Below are 25,149 nucleotides of genomic sequence, written 5' to 3'. Positions count from 1 at the left end.
GCGTTCCATAGTTCAGCCGAGAATTACTAGATAGAGTTTTTATTTAACTTAAGAACTATTGTACATCTTTAAAAAATGAAAAACTTTATTAGTGGAAAACTTTTACAAAATCTTGAAAGTAGAAAATTTCAACTTTTACTGGACCTGTTTTTGAAAATAAATCTAAACTTTTAAGTGAATTGAAAGGCTTCCTTTTTCTTCTTTTATAAAACAATAGTAAAACCCTCTTTCTTTTTATGCACATGTAATAATTAATCAAAAGTTCTTATTTTGCATACCTCTCCTCTTATCGTTTCCTTAAAACTTAAGTAAACTATAATGATTTAAATCTATGCGTTTGTAGTCTTTACCTTTATTAAAAAGTCACGATAAAAACAACTTTAAACAACAAAAAGAAATTAAAAAGAAACTTTTCTTTTTTATGTTGCAGATAAATACGAGTAAACTTACTTGGTGTATGGTTTGGTGTCGGTGGTAATGGTCTCACTTTATCTGGTGGACATCGTCTTTGGACCAAAACAGTAGCTGGTAATGGAATGGCTGTCCCGCCATTTCCTTTTCCATAAGCATTCGGAATTTGTCTGCAAAAGAAGAAAAAAAAATTATTACTCTGTTGCAACTCATCTTAATTTTTATAAAAATAGGAATTGTAGAACCTTCTTCTTCATCAACCCACAGAAAGAAAACCAAACTAGACAGACAAAAAAAGAATGAGGAAAAAAGGTCCTTTTTTGATATCCTTATCGTCTGTTGTCCCTGTCTGCTAATATTAATTGTCTGTCTGGTTGCCATAGATAGAGAGCAAGCAACTTTTCATCTGCAACTGAAATAACGTTATAATTGCAAATACTTTACACCTGTACAAAATATTATTGTTGTTGTTGTGTGTCTATAATTGAATTTCCGCACGCCATGATGCAACATCATCTCATTTCTATTCCACAGAAAACAATTCAAATCACAAACAAAAAGTTATAGATACTCGTATCCCAAAGCACGAGAAGAAAACATCCTGCAAAACATTTTGCAAATAGATTTATTCTAACTCAATTTATAAATCTTTCTTTTTTCTTCAACTCGTCTCTATCTGTCTTCAGGTCTTCAGGTGGTAAATGCGTGAAGTAAGTTGATCCTTGGTGTGTTTTTTTTCCTTTTTGTCTTCGACTTTTGGTTTTCAAGAAGTGACTGAGTGAATGAAGGAAGAAGTTTGTTATCGTTAAGACTTAAGAGAGAGAAATGTTGTCAAGTCTTCGAGTATCTATACACAATCTACCTTAACCATCGTGTCGTCAAGCAACATCAAAACAACAAGGATCTTATAATAAAAAATCGTCCTTTCAGTAAGAATAAATGCATATTTTTCATTCGGGCTTAGAGTTATACGAGCAGATGGATAACATCAGGATCAAGAATTGTTTTATTCCCTGTTTTTGAAGCGATACTTTTCTTAGAAGGCACTTACATTCTGGTACAGGTACCAGAAGTGTGCAGGAATAAAAAGTTTTGGAAATTTCTTGACTTTTATAGTTGAAGTGATAACGAAGAAGTTTTATTTATTTTTCATTGTTGATATGCGATATTAAATTGTTTCATGGAAAATTCAGAAAAAGTCTTGATGACAGATTTTTAGCAAATAAATGGTGGGCTATCTTTTAAGTGATGAAGACATTTTTAAGAAGATTTACCAGACTGGTATTTCTTGTATCAAAAACAGTTGCCATGTAAGTTTCAACTTCTTATTGAGTTCAACCACTTACATATGTAATAATTATCAGACAATTAACAATTAGATCCCAGAAATTAGGGATCAATTAATGTTGCACTTAGGCGTATACGTACTTTTTTTTGGTTTCTAGATGTTTGAACGCTGTTTAAAAGACTCATTTATAAGAAAATTTTATGTTTACAAGCAAAAAGTGAAGGTCATACATTTTAAACTTTGTATAGCTCTAAAAATTATTCGCTATTCTTCAATTTTAATAATAATATTTAATTCAAACTTAAATAAAAAAGTAATGAATTCATCCAATTCATTTAAGCGTTAATTTTGTACACAAATTTAAACAGAAGCTAAGATGCGACCCACACTGATAACTTCCCAACAATGACCGTATATAGATATTTCAAAAATTTTAACAAAATATTATTAACAACATTTTGTGCAATGTAAAACAAGTCAATGTAGTTTTTTGTTCCTTGTGATACTTGAGTCGAAAACTGCTTGTTGTTTTTACAGGTTTCCGTGTTTTGAAAATAATTTTTAGTCGAACTTTTATTATTTATCATTTCTATTTAAAAAAAAATGTTATTCTTCTACAAATACAATTATTTTCAAGGTGTAATCATTTTATGTTCGCAAAATGTTAGTGATGTTATATTTATAAAAAAACAACAATTTGTATGATGTCAAAATGTATAGTATAAAATAAAAAATGAAATCGAAAGCATTATTGGTTTGAGAGGTATTTAGGTTTTGAACTTATTTTCTTAATTTAAAATAATACGTTCTGGAGATATGGCCAACGAAATAAAATATCTCGATAGTACATACCTATGGCGCATGGGCGTATGAACGCCCTAACGAAATCTACACAAATATCTCTCTAAAAAAATGTATTTAGATTTCGAGACCTTAAAATGTCTCAAAGAAATGTAAATCATTTTGAACTCGACAATAAGTTCCTATCCAAATTTTTTAATGATTATTTTATTTATACCAATACAGAGAATTCAATACTGGCTTATAGTTAAAACACCAATTCTTGTTTCAAATTTTGGATTTGAACACTTTAACTACAAAATGGTCCATGCGCAAGATAAAGCTGGCTAGTCATAACTTTTACTAGTAGCAAAAGCTACTCAGTCCCAACTTAAGCTTTGTTTATGTGAATAGAAACAAATAACGCTAAATAGCTTTTGCTAGAAAATTCTTAATACAAGAATATAAGCCTAATTAGTTTTTGCTAGAAAATTCTGGCTTAAGCTTAATATTTCTAGCTTTTGCTTTTTTGGTCACATGTTTTGGCAACACAAACTTAAGCTTAATCTTTAGTTAGCAAAAAGAAAAAGCAAGCGATTTTTAGATTTTGGTTTATCAGATCTATTTACTTTTCATGCTTTTTATGTAAAAAGAACATTTATAGTTTTGAATCAAACTTAACAGATAATTAATTGATAAGTCCAAGAAAGTTCTTGTTAAAAAGGCCTTCAGTTTTCTATTACGTGAAGCTGATATAGGATGGTTTTGATAATAAGAAGTTTCTTCAATGCTGGCTATCACTAATCGCATCACTGATTTCAGATTTCATAAAACTTTGACTGCCGAACTCTGTCATATTCTCAATTCAATCATAATAATCAAAGAATTCTAGCCAGGGCATGAGGAATCTTGATGTTTTTGTAGCTTAAAATGGATAAACAAGCTAAAACTACATTAATTAAGCTTCAACTATTTTAAAACAGCTATTACTAGAAGACATTTTTTAGTTTCTAGCTAAAGCTTATTTTTTATCACACAAAACCTATTTATGACTTAAAAATCAAAGTTTTTTTTTAATCACAAGAACTTTTTTGAATATTCCTTTTTAAAACACTGTTCAGTTCTCAAACGAAAACTTACAAAATTACAAGGTCTTAAGTCTTTGCATATATTGTTTGAAAATTTGTATTCAAATGTTTTGTTTAAGAACAATTTACATTTTTTAAAAATTGAAATACTTAAAAAAAGAAATTAAAAAAATCCATAAGAAAAACATATTTCTCGTGAGTTCCAAAAAGATAATTTTCGAAAATGTATCAATATTCTTTTTAAGAATTTAAAGAAAACTTTCTTCAAAAATTTGATTTCGTACTCAAATAAAAATATTGTAAAATGTGTGGTAGTTACATTAACATCAATTTGTGTTTTTTTTTAAATAAACAAATTTTAAAATTTTATAAATATTTTTAAAAAAGGGAAAAAAGCTTTTTTGAAAATATTGGTTATCAAAATTTTAGATGTATAAAATGTTAAAAAAATGTATTGAAATTTTTTTTAAAATGAATTGCCAATTTTTTTAACAAAGAATTTAAACAATTTCAATTCTTTCTCCGAAAATCTAAAAATTAAAAATTTTGACAAATAACACGCTGACTAATTAAAAGCGCATTTATAAAACAAAAGTTTTACAACAATCATTAAATCTTAATATAGATCTTTTCAGGTGGTTTCATTACAAGCCGTTTTTGAATTCTTATCTAGTTTTCATTTTCAGAAGAATTTTCATTCTTGATTTTTAACATAATTATTGTTTAGTATTTATTTTTTGATAGCGGTTAAAATTTGAACCAAATTTATTGTTTAATTTTTGAGCTGTCGTCAATTAATTTGTAAACTGTTTTAAATCTTATTTATACTGTTTTTTTTACAGGTAGATTCTTAGCCTCATTTAAGGTATCAAAAATACGTGAGGGAATTTTTTAAAAGCCATACCTACGTTTTTACCATTTTGATTTCTTCTAAGATAGACAATCATACAATTTATTACTAATCAATCTCTTCGCAGTCACTTAGCAATAAATTCCATTAAAATATTATCTTTTTAAAATATTCAAACTATTGTCAATCAGAAACCACAATAATTTAATGGAACCCCCATCGTTTTCTCAATCAATTTAAGCAAAAAAAAAAGAAATACAAACAAAAATTTACAAATCAAAAATAATTATCTTAAAAATTCCAACATAAGCAACTATGAAACTGAAAATCCTTGCTGTGGCAGTGTAGTTATAGTGTATGCACAAAAATTAGCATAATTTATTATTCAATTCCGCTTTTACAAATCCCACACCTTATAACTATTTTCAAAAAGTCCATAAAGTCACTGTCTGATTTTTAGATTGATTTTAGTTAAATTTCAAAGGAATAAAATACACAATAATTCCCAACAGCTCAGTAAATTTATGATAAATTAATTTTCTTTTAGAATTAAACAAAAAAGGAACAAATATTTTGACAGTTACTCAATTTAGTTTTGACAGGGTGTTGGAGTTGTTGTATACAAATTTATTTTTAAAAAAACTGTGACCTTTATTAAAAATGGATTTGAAACATTTTGCAGGAGGTATGTTTTGAGTTTGTTTTTAAAGACTTACAGATTCTTATATCAGTTTTTTGAATTCTAAATCTCTGTCCAAAAAACTTTACCTAACATTTTAAAACAATTAAATATTCAGATTTTGAGAATTACTCTATCATTCTTTTAAATTTGCACATAAAGTTTTTTTCCAATAAGAGGTTTCATTTTGAATATTCCGTTGTTTGAGCACTTTTCACTTTTGAAAATATCATTTTTTGACATTCGATATATAAAAACTACTCATTTACTACTTTAATAACACATTTTTAAACAAAGAATTCAAATTGTTTAAATTTACTGCAAAACTAGAGCTACGTTTTATACAAGCAATGAAAGAATTGCAATTTTTCAAGAAAGTTAGCCGCCAAAACGTTGTCAACGTTAGACTTTTTCCCTTACGTCATGTGAAATATGATGCTTTTGCCAATGTTCCTTACTCTGTTTTAGGCCTTGAAGTTGAAATGTGTAAAATTATTTAGGACATACACTCGCAAATAAGAGAAATGATCAATGATAATTTTTTGAAATTATATGGTGCTGACATAAAATTGCATCGATATTCTTCAAAAAATACTCATTTTTATTGACAATGGGGTTTTTAATATGGGCGGGTAGATGTTGCCAATGTAAACCGAGGCGTTTGCTGTGGGCACCGCCGCCGTCCTGCTTGAACCACATGTCATTAAGGTGTAAATATGGTTCAAATTAGGCCATAAGAAATTAGGTATCTTCGTTATGTAGCGCTCGCTATTGACGGTGACGTCATTTTCAAAAAAGTACCGGCCAATTGAGCTGCCGGCCAAAAATCCACACCAAATGGTAACTTTTTGAAGATATCACCTGGTGAACCTCGTGTGGGGTGGTATCGTCCCATATACGGCAATTTCGCTTGTTAACACAGCCATTCATCCAAAGATTGTGGTCCTCCTCTAAACGATTCCAAGCCGAGACAGAGAACAAACGGCGTTGTCTATGGTCATGAACTTTGAGTTCCTGGGTGAATTCTGACCTAAGTCCCGACACAAAATTCGCCAAGTTGAAGTCTGCGAAAGGTCGAAGTCTTGTGCGCGGCGAGAAATAGACTGCCTCGGGTTCGGCGATGCTCTCGGCTGATCTTGAGTTCCTTAAACGTACGGGTTCAGTTTGCGAAACAAACGTTGAAGTGTTGAATATGAAGTGCCACCACGTCTACCGTAAAATGAGGGCAATGAGCGCAACGCTTGCGTTAACGAACACTCATTTTGATAATAAATTTGTATTATTTAAATGTGCTGTTCAATCAAACAACTGAATAGTAAACAAGAGTTTGACAGATGTCACCAAGACAAAATGGCTCTACGGGGCGCCAAAATCTATCCGCACCACTTGAAAAACCCATTACAAAATGAAACTTCTTATTGGAAAACTCCATACCAGAGCACAAATGTTCCAGAATCTGTTCTAGACCTTGAAGTTGACATGCACTCGCAATTTTGATAGTTTAATTTCATGAAATTTGGATGGTGCTGCCATCGTAATCGTCCTTATGCTTTGAAATTGATGTCTTTAAAAAATTACTCACTTTTTTTAATATAAAATAAAACCTCTTATTGAAAAACCTCATAACTATATGTAAACATTTGAATTTCAAATTCCTTTTCCATAAAAACGATATAAAAATATCACAATGCTTGATTTAATATGAAACTTAAGATTTAAAGAAATAAAAACCAAAATTCACATGCAAATAAAAATGTTACTCATTTCCAAGAAAAACAAAAATATCTGAGCTGCATTTTTAACCTTGTATCCCTGATGATGTTGAAGGACACATTAAAAAGTTACGAAAACATAATAAAAACAAAAATAAAACTCCTTAAACCACCTACTTAAAAATTGTCGTGTATAATTATACACGTTTAAATGTGTGTAGGTTTTAACCTCTGATGTCTTTCCAACCAATTTATCTGCATTACCTAAGCCCACTCACATAAATGTTTCAAGAACAAACATATAAAAGACAAGCTACAAAATAGGTACCCTTTGACATTGACAGGCTGTAAAAAGTTTTACAACTTTTTAACTTGAAATTATGCATATTTACGATCAACTAGAGTCCTATAAAAAAAATCCAATTTATTTGCCTTACAGTAAATACATTCAAAAAAAAGTTCCAATACAATTTATCAAAAAAGGATACAAAATTTTCCTCCCACTTGCACTTGATGTTATGGCAGAAAAGTTTTTTCATTTCTCGTTTTAATTAACCTAACTACACCCTGTAGTTTTTAATTTCAAAACTTCATACAGAGAATTCAAAAAAAAAAAGTAATGATAAAACAAAAGTAGTTAGTACTTCACGTGCCACACAAGTCCACGCCAGAAATGCAGGGAGCTATCAGAAACCTCATCCGCCTACTGGCAACGGCAAGGCAACCATCCATGGACTTCGGATGAAGCCCCCGCACCTACTCAATATCCCTCCAATCGATGATGGTGATGACGATGATGGCTTTTGCACTCCTGATGCGGGACTTTTTCCCACTCCCTGTCCTCCATCGTCGTCGTCGCTGCGTCTTATCCACAAACCTACCGTGTGTGTTTTTATCTGGGCAGTTTTCGTTCGTCATGTCCTCGAACGAAAATTTATCGAATTCAATTGCAAATTGTGGAAATTTATTCTTATCTCGTCGTTTATCGCCTTCAATAAAATTCAAAACAAAAACATAATAAAATAAAAGAGGAAAGAGAAATCATCAAGTAGCAGTTGCCTGTAGGGAAGGTACGTACTTCAAAACAAATAAGGAAAAAAGAACACACAACAACCTCCCAAAGGGGCAATTCCAATCCAAAGGAATACGCTGAACCGTACGAGTCTGAGTCTGGGACTGAGTTTGAGCCTCTACTCAAGGCTCCTTTCGAACCTACAAACCATAAAACCATTTGAGGAAAGAAAGTCCATTTGAAGATTTTTTAAGTGCTGGTCGATGTACTCTTTGAGGTTTTTCTTTTTTTTCGGTTTCTGATGATTGTCGTGTTTTATTGATTGCGAATTTATTGGGCCAAAGATATATTGAGTTGCATGGCTAATTGATTAAATGGCAATATGAACCGCAAAGTGTTTTTTTTTATTTTTCTTTACATTTTACTTTTTTCTTTTTTTTTGGATTTAAGTGAATGTTGCACTTTGTTTACGTAGCAACAAGAAATTTCAAAAAAAAAGGAAAAACTTGAAAAATATTGAAGAGGGCAAGTAGTGAAATTAAAAACCAATTACCGTTGAGTGCGATGACAAGGATGGCAGAGCCGTCGAAAGTACTTTGTACATACAGTGGACGTCCAGTATAACGAATGATATAATGTTCGGGGTCATTCTCTATATCGAGAGCGTTCGTTATATCGATCGACTTATGGAAATGTGTTTCTCTCTTTGTCTAAGAAACCATTTGTACAGCCAATGTTCCATATTAGAAAACTCTCCCTTTCGCATAGATTTACGTTGTAGAGAGCCATTGTGTGTCAAGTTCAGGTTCTTCAAGATTTTTGTGCGACTTTTCTTAATCCCACATATTGTTGATTTTGGCACACGGAATTTTATTGAAATTTCCTTAAGTGAAACTCCTTTGTTGCACTCATCAATAATTTTGACTTTGTCCTTTAATGAAAGCCGAGTACGTTGAGATTTTGTATTCATTTTAATATTTTGTACACAAAACTAAATCTACAAAATTATTACGGAGTGTTTCAACGAAACGAGACTTTAAACAACAAGAACACTATTTAACTGCTAACATTATCTTGCCGTCGTGTCATTGAATATGTGTGTGTAAGACCGTACATAAAATTCAAAACTGCATAGCGATAGACAAACCAAAAAATAAGAATTCTAACAAAAATGTTTGTTTTAGTAGGCGATGCGAAGACTAAACGAAAAACAGAAAGCTTGTTACAGTTTTGAACCTTTGGCGCACACACATACATATGTTCGGGAATAAACTTATGTGTTGACATAAAAATATATGCACAGATCACAATGGCAAGAAAAAAAATCATTTTAAGGCAATATATATACGCGTTCGTTATATCGGATAGCAAATTTTTATCATCGTTCGTTATTTAGAGATGTTAATGTAAATTTCAAAAGCGTTCGTTATATCGCAAATTCGCTATATCGGGCATTCGTTATATTGGACGTCCACTGTAATAGTATCATCATTTTAAATTGTATAACGTAAAAAATAGATAGTTACTAAAGTAAGCTATTTCTTTTATAATTTTCTAAAAATCATAAACGTGTAATTTTCAAAAGAAAATGCGTATAGTTTATCGTTATATCCAAGAACTAAGCTTAATTATATAGATAAGGGTGGCCGCTATGGCCATCGAATATATTCCAGCAGAGAGGCTCAATTTTCCACTAGATTTTGCAGCAATTGAAGGCATGTATCAGAAATAACTCACGGAATATTCTTTTTCAAGACTTCAATCGTCTTAAGCATATCTCTGTAAACAAGCGACTTCAAATAACGTTACAAAAAATATTCATGCGATATTAAATCGACTGGTATTGGAGGCCAGGCTGCGACTAATACGCACACTAAAAGTTTCCTTCGCTGAATCGATTGTTTCATTGCGGTGCACGAACTGAACTATTGCACACGTTATTTGGGAGTAAGTCTATTCATAATGAAATTAAAAACTAACTTTTGAGCATTCAAAAAAATCAAATGGGGTGGCGCAACAGTCCGTTGTGAACCAGGGCCTAGTGACTTACAACTCTCAACCATTCCTGTGTGCGAGTACTGTTGTCAGGAATGGAAGGGACCTACAATTTTAGGCCGAATCCGAACGGCTAGTTTTTTTGAGAAAGCACTTTTTCATGACAAGAATTACTCTTGAAGGATTTGTCAATTCCTCGCAAGAGGCAGTACCCTCGAAAATAATTTTTTTTTTTTTAAATGAAGGTGGCACAGGCAGGGATTGAACCTAAGACCCCTTGCATGACAGTCCAACGCACTAACCATCATGCCACGGGTACTACTTTTGAGCATTAATCTGTCAAAAAAGACCAAATTCGAAAAAAGTATTGCTAGAATGAAAATTTCAATTCTAAAAAACACCCGATATATTCTTTTTATTTTTTCTTGTAATCTTTTATACATTCAAGTTGAATGGTAAAACAACTAAATTTTTCATTTTTTGGATTAAAAATTCAAAAAAATTTTGTTTATGATTTCTGAACGATTGACAAGCTTAACAATGTAGTAATTTTTAATTTTCCATTATTTGTAAAGTCATATCGTTGAATTGTAAGTCTATAATTTGTGACAGTCAAAATGGTTTTGTTCAAAATAAGTCAACACTAACCTCATTCATTTCAGTTCTTTTTGTATAGATTCCTTTGAAAAACGGAAACAAGTTGACTGTGTCTTCACAGACTTCAGTAAGGCCTTTGATAAATTATGCCATAAAACGTTAACTTCCAAACTTAAATCCCAAGACGATAAATTTATTTGTTGGGTTTTGTCTTACTCATATAATAGATCATTCAGCTTAGTTTTAGGAATGAGCGGACATCATATTTTTATACCAACCCTGGCGTACCACAAGGTAGCCACTTAGGACCTTTACTGTTTATTTTGTACGTTAACGACTTACCTTCTATTATAAAACACTCATCTGTTTTAATTTACGCTGACGACATACAAAATTTTCAAACGTATTGACTCACTTGAGGACTGTTTATTCCTACAAGATGATCTAAATAGTTTTCGCGAATGGTTTTTTATAAATAAGCTTTCACTAAACATAGACAAATGTAAATCAAAGTGCTTTACACGCAAACAAAATGTTTTGACTATCAATTATCAATAAGACTCTTCTTATTTTACTAAACTCTCTACTTTCTCTGACGTAGGTATAATTCTTGACTCAAAATTAACTTTTACAAATCATTATGACTATATTATCAAAAAAAAAACAAATAAGACACTCGGATTTATGAAACGGATTTCACATGATATTCGAGACCCTTATATTTTTAAACATCTTTATATAACATTTGTAAGACCAATTTTGGAATATGGCTGCATAATATGGGCTCCCTTTTATTCAGTCCATATAAACAGAATGGAAGGATTACAAAGAAGATTCATGCGCTTCTGCCTCCGTTTCTTCCCATGGTCCAATAGGCTCGAACTTTCACCGTACAATCATAGGCGCACGCTCATAAATCTCCCATTGCTTTCGAAGCACAGAGATTACATTCATCTGTTCTTCATTATAAAACGGGTTTCATATCACCATCAATTTTTGAACAATTAAACTTTATTTATAGTCGTTCAAGTATTAGAAGACAAGTTCTTTTACATTCTACATCAAGCAGATCGAACTATGGTAAAAACAGTCCCCTCAACGAATTGATTTCAATTTGCAACAAGTATTACTTTTTGTTATATTCCTTAAGCGATGATTTTAAAAGTAATTTTTTGCAATTTGCATTTTAAATATATAAATCTAAGAATAAATGTTATATTATTCTTAAGTTCTAAAGTAAGTTTGTTTAAAAAATTCAATAAATAAATAAATACGATTTTGTTAATTGGAGTTTCTAACTTTTGACTGAACTATTCTATCCATTTTGGGCCAGTACTATCTTAGAAAATGTGTTTACATTTTCGCAAAAAAAATACGTACAAATGTGACTTTTATAAATTTTAGCAAGTCAAAAATTTGATACAAAATATACTGATTTAAAGAAACACCAAATTTGGCAAAATCTACAGAATTGCTTGAGTAATTTTCCAAATTTTAATTTCAAACTAAAATCTAAATGATTCCGAAACTCAAACTTTTATTTATATGCATGTATCTTATTTTCTTATTCGTAAAACTGTAACTTTACCAATTTTTAAGAGATTTTGTTAAAAGAGTACTTTCAACTTTATAAAACGACAGCACTGATGGTTACTCCTTTGCTTCTTTGTTGCACATTTATGGTTCACTTAATAATATTGCAGTTAAAAAAAAAAATAAGTATATATTGTATTAATCATTCAAAAACCAATTAGCACTTTCAACAAGTCACTCATCATAAGTCATAACGATGGATAGGAAGGGTCTGAAGTTTAAATGCTATAGGTGCACTTTGCCTGCATGTATGTATGCAAAATAGAGACCTTTCAGCATACCTTTCAGATGACTTTGAGTGTTTTGTTTTCTGGGATGGTTTAAAACAAAACTATTGGATATAGTATATGCTAATGAAGTAGAAGTCAAATTTGAATACGTTTGTTGTTTGACAGTGACGAAGGGGTGGTTAGCAGTGCATCAATAATGCAATAATGCATTATTCACACTTTCACAGCTGAGTATTTCTTAAGTAATTGAAACATTTATTTATACGAAATTCCTAGCCTTTAAAAAGTTAGCATCAAACCTTGATGAATTTAATTACCAGGCAAAAAAGGATTGTAATTAAATTTTTGAAAAAAAAAAATATATTAAAAGTAGCGGACTAAATAGGCACTTCTGTTGGACCCCAACTTAAATTACTATTTCCTCATTTCAGAAACACTAAACACTTTGATTTGGTGAATTCAAGAAATCCATAAACAGGCTTTGTTTTTCGAACATGTTAAGTCAATCTCCAGCTGGGTTTCCAAAGAATAAAAAACATAATTTGCACCTGCATGTTAACTTATGGTCTAGACTCTCTAGACGAAACACGTCTTAAAAGTACCTACATATACATAATCTCGTGACCAATTATTCATATGGACACACTCTTTGTGTGTAACAAACTATTCATGACAAATGCAAATGTTCAATGTACATAGGTTTAAGTATACCAACGGTCTTGCATCTTGTAGTCTGAAACAAATTGAAAGTCAATCTGTAATTCTGTATAGCTAGAAAATGATGAATAGGTTTAAATTAACATAAACTTTTGGTCCAAGTGAAACATGATTTAATTATTAGTTCCAGTTAAAAATATCTTTTTTTTTGTAATTCTATACAGAAAATGTTGATCTACTGTGTTTATATTTTTTATGTTTTTAGATACCATAAACATTTTTGAACTTTGAATTTGGATGCAAGTTTATTTATTTACTTTTTTCCGTAGAGGACACAAAGTCCAGGAGGTAGTGTTTTTACTGATATCTGATAAAGATGTTATTGGACTCCTTTTTTAAAAGTTCAACACATGATTTTCTGATTTTTCTTTGTAATTCCTTAACGATTTATACCAAATATTATGCTACTAAGTGAATGTGTCTTCGAATCCACACCCACAGGATAGCGCAGAAGAGGAAGAGCGCGGAGTGGAAAGTGACCTCACCCAACTTGGAGCACAAACTGGAGACATCTAGCTATGGGCCGAGCTAGATGGAGAAGTTTGTTGGTTGAGGCCCTAGTTCACACAGGACTGTATCGCCACCTTAAGTAAGTAAGTAAGTAAGTCAATGAGCTGAACTGTAAATATTTAAGACTATTTTATACCAATCGAATAAGTATGAGTGGTGTTTTAATGCTAGGGCACGATATAAATGAATAGAAATTTCAACAGAAGAGACAAGTTCAATTTAATAACTTTTACATTATTTTATACCAATAACAAAAGTTTTGATATTATGACACTTTGCCGAACTCTGAAGTTTTAGACTACAAAAGTACTTTTAGGTGGCATAGAAATAGTCTTAAGTATTTTATACCAAAAAAACAACAAATAAAGCTAAAAGTCCAAATCGTGCACTATTTTATACCAATCGAACTACTTGAGGTGATTTTATAAAGGAACGCAATACTGATTTTTGAAACATAACTATAAGTTGTCTACAGTTCAGGGTAAAGTATAAGATAATTTCTACCAACAGTTTGGATAAAAGAGTAAAATCAGTGGTTTTGCATTTCAACTATTCATTTACCTTAACATTCAAAGTGTTTTAGTCAATTTTGATACCAATTATTATTTTAATCGCATGTACAAAATATAACATGATGTGAAGATACACTGCAACGCCATTTAAATTAAAATTGACTGTTTGTCATAGACCAGAATAAAAGTTCTTACATTAGGCTAGAGTCTTGGTGTCCTTATTTATGTGCTTTCACCTGAGCATAGAGTTTAAGTTTCATACCACTTATAGTTTGAGGGAAAAGTTGTCCCATCATAATTACGGAAAATTAAGAGTTTCTGATAGTTTTTTCGTCGCATATAAGATTTTTTCAATAAGAGGTTGGTAACTGTGATAACCTTTTCATGAAACAAAACGGTCAATATAATTTCTGTGTATGCAAAATGTTTACCAAATTTTGTAGTGAATTTTAATGTCATAGCTTCAACTTATAGAATGTCAAAAGTCAAAAGATGATAGCTTGTAAAGTGACAGCTTCCCAAATAGCGGGATGTGCAAAATAAAAACTCTCATTGAAAAAAAAAACATATAATTGGTAAAAACTTAACTGATTGGTATAAATTTAAATAAAGCACAAAGTAAAATAATGGACAGCTAACTAATTGAAAAAAATACTTTTATTATAAATTTTTGACATCGTTTTGGCAAACAGTTTTTAAATCTGATTGGTATAATAGTGACAAAAATAAAACCATAAGTTTTGAATTTTTTTTTTGTAAGCTTTTAATACATTTTAAACTTTGCTTGCCAGACTATTGATGGAATTCCATTGTTGATTCTATAAAAGAGATTAAACTTTATTTATATTGTATTACTTCTCAAAACAACAAAACATAAAGAAACAAAAAAATATCTGCCTCCAAGATACGGCATCAATATCATATTTCAAATTCTAATTCAATCAATATTAAAAAATCCAAAATGTCAACAACCTTTATAACTTTTCTCCGGTCTCATGGCTTAAATAACATTAATCAGACATTTTAAATGACTTTAATTTTTTAGCAGTCATATAGTCAAGCAAGCAGACAGCCAGCAGCGGTATAGGTAGTAGTAGTGGTATCATTACACTTAAAATGAAATGTTGACGTCATTGTAACGTCACCGAGAACGACAACATAGTACTTTTCACAGTGGTTAAACTCTTAACGTCAATGACATTTTAACGTATACCGCCGCAGCGTACCAAACTCATTTAGAGATGTCATAACATATACAAAAAATGTCATTCAATATTCAAAAGAAACAAAAAATTGTAAGAAAACTAACCAACTTAAGTATAATAGGTAAAGCTAGGTACCTACTAGGTATAAGGTAGGTATAGTAATATTAACCCAACAAAACGGAACTCAAACTGAACCCAAACTGGAACCTTCCATTAAAAGAAAGAAAATCTCTTGTAGTTCCATGTTATACTGTCGTAGGTACAAAGTCGTGAAAGTCGAGGAGAGGAATGAGAAATCATAAATGCGTAAGCACACCATCAACAACTTTTCTATTCACACATCCTGATGAGAGGAAAAATAAAAACAGGATAAAAGAAAAATGAGTTGTAGACCAACTGACGACGCGATGGTTACATGGAGTAGCATATCCGTCAATGTACTTTAGGAGTTGTCGTAAACCTACTTCAGGACTTTTTTTCCTCTAAATGTATAGTAGGTACCTACCTGACTTTTCAACTAGGTTTTTTTTGTATTCTTTTGTAAAATTTAAACCACCACTAAAGGGTAACTCCTGGTGACTTTATAGTGTTGGCAGTAACAATTTTTCGTCGACTTTACTTAAGCTCGGTTGCAGAAAAAAGAACTCTAAAAATTGCAAATAAGTCACTCACTAGTCAATGTTCACTGAGCATCATATGGTTGCTGGTTCTTTGTTGACTTTTGTTTCCTTTTTTTTAAAAGGATGCATTCATCATCATGATAGTGGCACAACTTTAGCACAGTGCGGTGCAAAAAAGTAGAACGTAAAGAGAATTATCTGTCAATTATTCAGACTATTTTTAAAAATCCCCAAGAACGGATTTATTATTCAACAAAATGTGCAAATTTTGTATCTTAGTCTATTTGCGGTCTCTAAAATCGTCTTATTGAGAGAACTATATTCGAAGATTGGTGTACAAGTTCAAGTACACTTATTTCGTCACTGATTTACCATTACGATGAACGTAACACTCGTGAGTTAGTCAAAATGTCGCTGCAATCCGTAAGAGTGTCGAGAAGAATTTGATTTAGTCCATGGACTTTTGATGACCACAACTTTTTAGAATTTTTTGTGGTGACTTGAGTCTGCTCCTTACAATGTTCATAAAACCTAAAGACAAAGATGTATGTGTGTTTGCTGAATGGGCTCAAGAGCAGTTGAAAAATAACCTAATTTTCATCGAAAAAAATTATCTTTAGCAATTAGGCTTAATTCATATGAGTCGAATGTACGTCAAAGAACTAAACTAAGGAAACGAACTACACTACTTTCCAAGAAGTCAATGTGTAGATTTTAAACTGTCGGTTGTTCGTGTCATCGATATCAGTAGATGACATGAACATCATAAGTGATAAGACTTCAGCAACTTTGTTCCACAAAGCTCAGATCACATACAAAATTTTACAAGAGCTATTTTATCATATCTCCTCAAGGCCTTTACAATAAGCGCATACTCAAGAGAATTTTTGATACCCTTATCAGGATCAAACGCAGTTTTAAAATGACGTTTCAGTGTTTTTTTGGCTCTGAATTATTAAATATTGCAATGACTTCAAAAGAGTGTAGTAAAAGATTTCATATTCGCGTAGTTTGGCTTAAGCAGGAACCTCTGTACTTAAAACCAAGATCAAAGTTAGACCTGAGAGTGTACTGATAAGCAATTCCGGAAGTATTACAGTTGAATTGCATAAGGGGATTAATGCAACTGGCTATTTCTCTAAAGCTATGTTGGCTATTTCTCCAACATACCGTAGTGAGAATTTGAATCGCAGGTCCATTAAAATATAACCACCAAATTCAAATATAACCACAAACTTCAGCAGACCTGAAAGCTTACATAACAGACATTTCGGATGCATACCAAACAGAGAAGTAAGTATTTTATCTTTCTATAAGGGGTTATAAATACCCTTAACATTTTTAAAGTTTAAACATAGTGCGAGTTGGTAAAGCATTCCACATTCCACGATGTGCGGCTAGAAACAGAATCTCTATTCTCGACAGTACATCCGAAATTTAGGTCAATGGCAAACTGATGAGCATTCTTCGGAATGCGAGTATTTCGGCTGAATTGCTTGAGTATTGGTTATAAACATACTGAGTACTAAAAGTTGGTAAGTTTCCTTGATGTCGCTCATAGAAAGCTGCATCAGGGTAGATCATATTTTAACGAAAAAAGACAGCATTAAATTTTTGAAGAATTAAATTCCATACAGTTAATAATTCTCCTTTGGACAATGCACGGTCGTTGAAGTTTCACATCCAAAAGACAAAGAAACTAGAAACGAATATAAAAAGCTAAGAGTACTTTCTTTGTCGAATAAAGTTTAATGGATTAGAAGTGGCAGATAAGAGACCGTTTATGTATATAAGAAAGAGAATCGGAGACAAAATGAAGCCCTGGGGGACACCAGCATTTATTTTATTAATTTCAGACTTGAAAACATCCAAATTAACTTGTGTTGATGTTGACTTGTTAGAAAGGTAGATTTTAATCCAACGAAGAAGTGATTTATTAATATAAAAATGACACATTTTCAATAACAGAGCTTGGTGGCAAAGTCTATCAGATGCTTTTGAAAAATCGAATGCTGTGATTTTATTTTCTCCAAAAAGATGTCAAGATTTGTTTCACTTTTTTTCAATAACAGAGCTTGGTGGAAAAGTCTATCATGTGCTTTTAAAAAATCGAATGTTGTAATTTTATTTTCTCCAAAAAGATGTTAAGATTTGTTTCACTTTTGGGTTAGGTAAATCATCAAATTACCGGCCGACTTTTTGTTACGAAAGCTATACTGCCGATCCATCCATCAAGAACCTTTAGCTCTTCGAGAAATTTCTTAAGCTGATAAACAATCAGGGTTTTCACTACATGGAAAGAAGGGACTCAAGTGCATTTGGAAGATAATTAAAGGGGGAGGGGGACAAATGATGTCCGCTCAGTAAGATACTTGAAGGTAAGAAGGATGTAAAAGCTTACCCTTAAATATTGTTTAGATGTTTTTTTGCAGAAAGAAATAAAAGTCATGTCACAATGAAAAAGTACAACGGCGGTTTTAGCATCATATCATTTTCATAAAACTATCCATTATCAATTTTCGAATATATGTCCTCGATTACTTCGCGAATTCTTTCTTTAAGGTCTTGAAGTAATATATTCAACTCTTTTATAACGTCACTAACTTAACAGCTTTAAATTTTTCCCCAGTTACACCATTGCCATTTAAAAATTTGCCCATTTTTTTATGAACTTCAATATGATTTTGGAGCCTGTTTATTAAAAGCATAATTTTATTATATGTCAAAAGTCAAAAAATTACAGCTTTAAAAGTGACATTTACTAAAACAACATGCTGCTCAAAATGAAACCGTTTTTTGAAAAACTTTATTTATAAAATTGTTTGTTGTTATTAAGTCAAAAATCGTTGATCAGTTTTCATTGAAAACGAAAATTCAATAGTCCTAATATCTCTTCCCTCACTGTCCAGTCCATTTCGACGAGACACACCGTCCTTTACTTTATTTCTTGTGACGAAATATAACTACAACTTACAATCTCTTGGGGTTATGCACACTCTACAGATAGACCATTTTAAGGCCGGTCCACATACCATACACAAATATAGCTACAACAAAATTATTATATCCAACCTAATTGCTGGTGAACTCCTTTAACTCCAAAGTGTATGCAGGTTCCTTTATCTACATATATCTATACAAACTACAGGGTGTGTATGTTAGTGTTGATGTCGTAGGTGCAGGTACAGGTTTGTGGAGTGTAGGCGTTAGACCTAAAAACTGATGAAGAAACACCACACATAAAAAAAACTGTCCTCCTTAAACTCTTAAGGCCATCAACGACATTTTGTTCGCTATGCGAGCGATGAATGTCGTCGTATGTAGAATAGAGGACGTCCTCCTACTCTTCATTCAGGAGTTTGTTGTTTACAGAGTCCTTGTTTTCTTTTTTATTCATGTTGACTGATGGAATTGCCATTGAGGTGAGATGGTGATGCTGTTGGTGCTGGTGCTGGAGATGGTGGATAGCTGAATGGTTGGTTGAATATTATAGAGAGAGCCAAGTGACTTCTGTATTATGCATGCATTCCTATCCTAGTCCTAGTCCTAGTGCGGTGTCGGTAATGGGACGGTGAGGAAACGAGGAGTAGTGGTATTTTGTTCTGAGCCTGACTGATGCTATTCGTATAATGGTGCTCTTTCGTCGTCATAGTCATCGTCATCGTCTCTGTGATGTGATGCTTCAGTGGTAAGGCTAGAGTGTTGCATTGGCTTGAAAAAATATTATGTCTACTTTCGCAGAGAGACGACGACGATGAGGACGACGACAACGACTCTGACAATATTTATAGGTGGCAGGTAAGGTACATATACTTAGTCTAGCATCCAGAAATAGTCATGTTTACACAGTTTTTAACATTCAGTTGGCGTTTTTTGTTTTGGTTTTTTTTTTTTAAAGCTTTTTATGTCGAAAACGAAAAAGAATTATTTTCAGGACGACTCCTTTGCCAAGAAGTGATGCTATTTCTGAATAAAACAAGGACTATGTTGTATTTCGGTTTTTCTTTTTTCGCTTTTGCTCAGTGTGAATGGTGCCCCTTTTATTGACATATGTAGGAGTTTACTTATTTTTGCACTATGCCCTCTTTTGACTTGTTTGGTTCTTTTTGTGTATTTCTATTGTAGGCTTATGTCGATGTCGAAGGATATGGTGTGTTATAAATACAGATTGGCGTAAAAGGATGCTTTCTCTATACACATATGTTTATACTGCCATGCCGTTAAAAGGATTCCAGAGGATACCATTAAATATAGCCTAACGTGTTTTGTTTTTTTTAGGTAAAGCCTTTGATAAGGGTGATTAAGTTCTAGAAGAAAAGGGATATGTCATTAAAGAGCAACTATTTTAATGGGATTCGGGGGACTTGAATGAAATAGGAACGTTAACGTATGTACATATTTATTTCTAGCAAAAAGAAACAATATTACTGTTGGAAATAAAAGGAGGTAGATATATGGGTATGTGTGGCTACGAGTTCATTATTTATATAAACAAATGATCCTTAAGCAGAATAATGTTTGTTTTTTGTTTAAGATTTGTAGAACATATTTACAATAAATTAAACACCAGTTTTAAAACTAATACTTTAATGAGTTCGTTTATAAAAGGTTTACATATTAAAGAAAGAAGGCTCAATATTTAATTTAACGGAAACATAAGTGAGAAAAAGATGTTTTAATATATCGTCCCAATGTGAGAAAACCAGGTCTACAGGATAGGTGAAAACACCAGTGCATGTTGTACAGCTCGTATTGCAGAAAATACTGCTGCTGTTGGTTATAGGCTGAAGATCCGTCCACCCCAACTTACAAGGCGCAATTGACTCAAAAACTGAAGTTACTAGGAATGGTGTTCGCTATCTTGAGAAGATAACAAACTTTTTATGGGGCAAATTGGAAGATATGGATGTGGACGATATGTAGCTTCAAGAGGAGGGGGGATTTTTGAAGCTATATATACAAAATTCTTGTGTTATCTCATGTGGTGGCGATGTCAAGATCATGTGATTTGATTTATTTCCTCAAGGGTATTTGGAAAAAAGATGTACGTTGATACGCCACCAACATTTCAAGAGCTTAAGGATGAGATAATTCATTACATTAACGGCATATAGCCTCAATTATGTGTCAGAGTCATCAAAAATTTGGACCATCCAATGGCGGTGTGCCGACGGGGTCACGGTGCCCATTTGGCCGATATTTTGTTCCATACCAATATTATCATCATAAAAAAATAATTTCTTAAATAATTTGGGTTTTATTCAAAATCAACATCTCTTAAATGTAACTACCTTATACAAAATTTGATGAAATCGGCATTAAACTTAACTGTAGATCTCTCGCTAGCACTCCCTTAGTGATTTGAATACAGGAAAGTTTGATCTTCATAAGTCCTTTTTTCTTAGGAGGAGAATTTTTCTTGGAGGATTTGTCAATTCCTCGCAAGAGCCAGTATAGTGACAAAAAGACTTTAAAGTGGCATAGTCACGTTTGTTTATAACCCGATGGTAAAAAATTTAGAAAAGTTACTCGTGAACAAAACTTCTTGGTGGGACAGGCAAATATTGACCCCAGATCTCTTTTATGACAGATCATAGGCACTACACCTCACTTCACGGAAGATCTAGACGATCATACAAATTCGCTCGACTTCTTTCGATAGCAAACAAGCCATCAAACAATTCATTCTTTCAAATCTCCATCCAATTAAATGCCCTCAAATCTTATACATCGCATCATAAATGCCGCAGATATGCAATCTGACAATCATCTTCAACCAAACGTCACACTCACCAAATGTCCCTCGTTAACACATTTCATTTAAATAAGCTGAACACTCCATAAGACAAAAATCTACAAACACTGAAGATACAAATCATCAGAACGCGGGTCTTCTCATTCAGCTGGTCGCGTCTTCGAGTCTTCACGATGCCGATGATGGACGATCATCAGTAGATGATCATCATGTTAATATGATCGTTTATGAATTCATGCAATGCACTTCAAATATTAAAAGAGACCGGTCACCCTTTGCGCGTTATCATCCCAATCCCAGAATAACAAATAATTTGTTGTCCTTTTTTGAACACACAAACTACAAACTCCAAGAATCACCACACCACCACTTTAGACTTTGCACAGTCAAACGTAAACGACGACGGCGAGTGGATAGAAGAAGAACTAAAATACTCTGATGGGCCTTCCGCGTCAGTCATGGTTGACGGAAACACAAGCTGCCAACCAGCCACCATATGTGTTTGCCGCGAGTAAACTTAGACGTAGACCCCATAAGCCTTGAGTTAATCATAAGTCATTATCTTATGTACAGAGGGCATGAAATGTGCCATGCATATGCATAAGTCGACTTTTGTGATCTTCGTTAGTGAGAGAGAGCGTATTTGTGTGTTGCGCAACAAGATCGTTTGCTTGTTGTTTGACATTTGCCAGTCCCCAGCCGGATCCCTATCCAGAGCCCATCAGCGATCACAAAGAGTCATAGACATTTGAATGCCCTTTTGTGCGACATCTGTCTATTACATTGTGGCTGCTGCACAACATAATTCCCGAACGAGGCTTGAGTTTAACGCAACCAAATGAAATTGAGCATAAACTGAAAGTTGATACTTCGTGCTCTTTCTTCTTATTTGAAGGCTTACGGCATGGTGACGAGGACGATGATGGTGACTCTTTGTAATAATAAGATTTAAGTGAACGATTTATGTTGTTATGTTTTCTTAGAGATGCGATAAATATTGAAAATGTCGCGTCGTGGTGAAGTAAAGCAAAGCAAAGTAAAACAGATGAAAGTCATTTTCACGACCTACACTCTACACATAAAAGTATCTCCATATTCTCACATAAAAGGGTTCAGATGAAAAGAAACTAATTAATGATTTGTTTGTCATTTATGGGTCAAAAAATCTCACGAACTTTGAGGGTATTCATGTACATATGTATATTGTTAAGGCTTGAGCCTGAAGGCCCGCACGGAGTGAGAGTTCTGATGGCGGAGGAGGTCAGACTTGACTTGCGTATTCAAGGAGATGTCTAACAAAGTTTAGGAATTCAGCGATTTATGGGATCGAAAATTATTTATACCAACGTTTGATGAAACCAAGGGATGCCTTGGACTTCTTAATAATAAAATCAGAGCGGGCTTTAAAATTTAACTAAGTGTCGAAAATAACTATTAGGTTGCGAATAAAGCAGAAATGTTAACATTGTGATGACATAAATAACATTTTCAATTGTTGGGACAAATAACAAAGGACCAAGGTGGCTTCCTTGAGGAACTCTTGAGTTTTCATAAAAAATCGGAGTTTGAGAATCCGAAAAGAAATGTACATATATCGTCGATTCTTTAGGCGTGATCAAAGACATGAAATAAAAAGGGGGGTTGGTTCAAGGGCTTTAAGTTTAAGTTATAATTTAGTGACTAATTTTATCAAAGGCTTAAGTAAAGTCTTTAGTTAAAACGCCCATTTTATTTACTCTTTCTAATAAGTTTAAAATGTTGGACACAAATTCAATAAGATTGGTCTTAGTGGATCGGGCTTTTTAGAAATCATGTTGTTGTTAGGCAAAAATAGATCTACAATTAAAATAGAGAAAGTCTTGGGAGTTGAAGAAAGCTTGGCTATGAGGCTGTAATTCATCACATGATTTGGTGCTCCTTTTTTATAAACTGGAAAAATAAAGGAATCTTTCCAAAGCTTTGGGAAGATAGCTTGAGAAATGGAAAGACGAAACAGTGCTGAAATACGTTTACATAGAGGGTTAGCACACTTTTTTAATAAGGACTAGAAGAGGAATCATCTTTATGTAGACTTCATTTTTTGTCAAAAATTTCATCACTTATTTCGATTTGGTTAAGGGAGGTGCATTATTTGCATAATTAATCAACAAAACTAAAGTCAGGTTCTTCAAGACGATTATTAAACGATTGGGTGAAGAATGAGGCAAAGAAGTTTTGAATAGTTTTAGGGTCGGTAGACGTCAAGAAGTACTGTGTAGAATTTTTTAAATTTTAATTCTTATACAAATTTACTGAGAACAAAATTGTTTACAAGATAAAATTAGTTTGAAGTTATTATCTGTAAATAAAATTTATGAAGGGAATGCCGCAAGTACGAACGTGCGAACAAACGCCCGTACAAGCAAGAGTGATGCCTTTCATTGACCTTAAAACGTAGAAACCGATTACAATAATTTCCTATCGGAAATTAATAAATCAGTTGACTTCTGACAAAATGGTCGCCAGTCAAAATAGTGTTATCAACTAAAAGCTTAGGATGTAGATATTTTGAGACTTCACAGGAAGGCTGGTTTTATTAATACTAAGCAAACTGTCTTTCCTTCATTAAGTTACATGCGTAGAAAAACTTTACATTTTAAAGAATTCATTTAAATAGGAGCTCTTTGATAAGGGCATCCATTAATTTGTTTTGAAAAATTATCATTTCGTATGTAAACCTAAATAAAACCTTTTATTGAGAAGGATTTTAGATAACATTTGTATTCAAGTTACACTTCTTTTGCTTCATATCGTTAAGGAAGCTTAAATATTTTTTTCAAAACGGAACATGGAATATCATATTGGAAATTGATTTTTTTAAAACTTTTCTCAATACTGCAGTAACCATAAAAATACTCAAAGAAAATGTATAGTTTTCTTTTCTTTTTCTAAAAGTCAAGTCTAAAACAAAACAGTCATACTTAGTCATCATACAGCTTTGCTTTGTGTTTATTTCTTTTGGTTTTATAATTTTAAGACGTCTCCACGTCATTGTTGAACACTTTAAGTATTTTGTTTTAATTACTCACATCAAAACAAACCTCAAGACATAAAAAAAACATCGTCAAAAGCAGAAAAGGGCAAAATGCCAAATCCTTTGGCATTGATTCAATATTATCACAGCAAAAAACTTATGTGCCACACTCCAGCCATCAACCATGGTGCAGTATTAGCAGTAGCAGCAGCATCAGAATTCTTGCACTCTCATACTCCAGGCAAAGTCTAATTTTACCCACAAACATTTTTTACAAGATTTTCAAAGATTTAGTCACTCTGGGGAGCACATTACATTTACATTAGGTTCAGTGGTTTTAGTGTAGTGCAAATGTTCAATAAGGCACATAATTTGGCCCAAAAACAAAATATTCTTCTCTCTCTCTCTTTCTCTGTTTATTTCAAAAATCAGTGCAGTCGTTTTTAGTATATATTTAACTTGATGTGTGCGCGCAATGTGAACACGAGTAATACTAAACACATTAGTGTTGAATGGATATCTCTTTGATATCTCCAATGGAATACCTTCAACTTCACTCTTGAAATTTTGAAAATGAAAACG

The 25,149-nt window shown here is 32.6% G+C and overlaps 1 protein-coding gene across 3 annotated transcripts in view; it reads right to left on the bottom strand.

Moving 5' to 3' along the window:
• LOC129938510 (protein sickie) overlaps window positions 1-25,149 on the bottom strand; it is a 518,418-nt gene that overhangs the window by 199,754 nt on the left and 293,515 nt on the right. For all 3 annotated transcript variants that reach the window (XM_056046122.1, XM_056046123.1, XM_056046124.1), the window contains exon 5: window positions 451-581. In XM_056046122.1, the coding sequence (XP_055902097.1) occupies window positions 451-581 (131 nt within the window). The remainder of the gene's footprint in view (window positions 1-450; window positions 582-25,149) is intronic.

The sequence above is a fragment of the Eupeodes corollae genome, chromosome 1, assembly GCF_945859685.1.
Source record: "Eupeodes corollae chromosome 1, idEupCoro1.1, whole genome shotgun sequence".
NCBI classification, from domain to species: Eukaryota; Metazoa; Arthropoda; class Insecta; order Diptera; family Syrphidae; genus Eupeodes; species Eupeodes corollae.
This window is presented reverse-complemented; position numbering and strand designations above follow the sequence as displayed.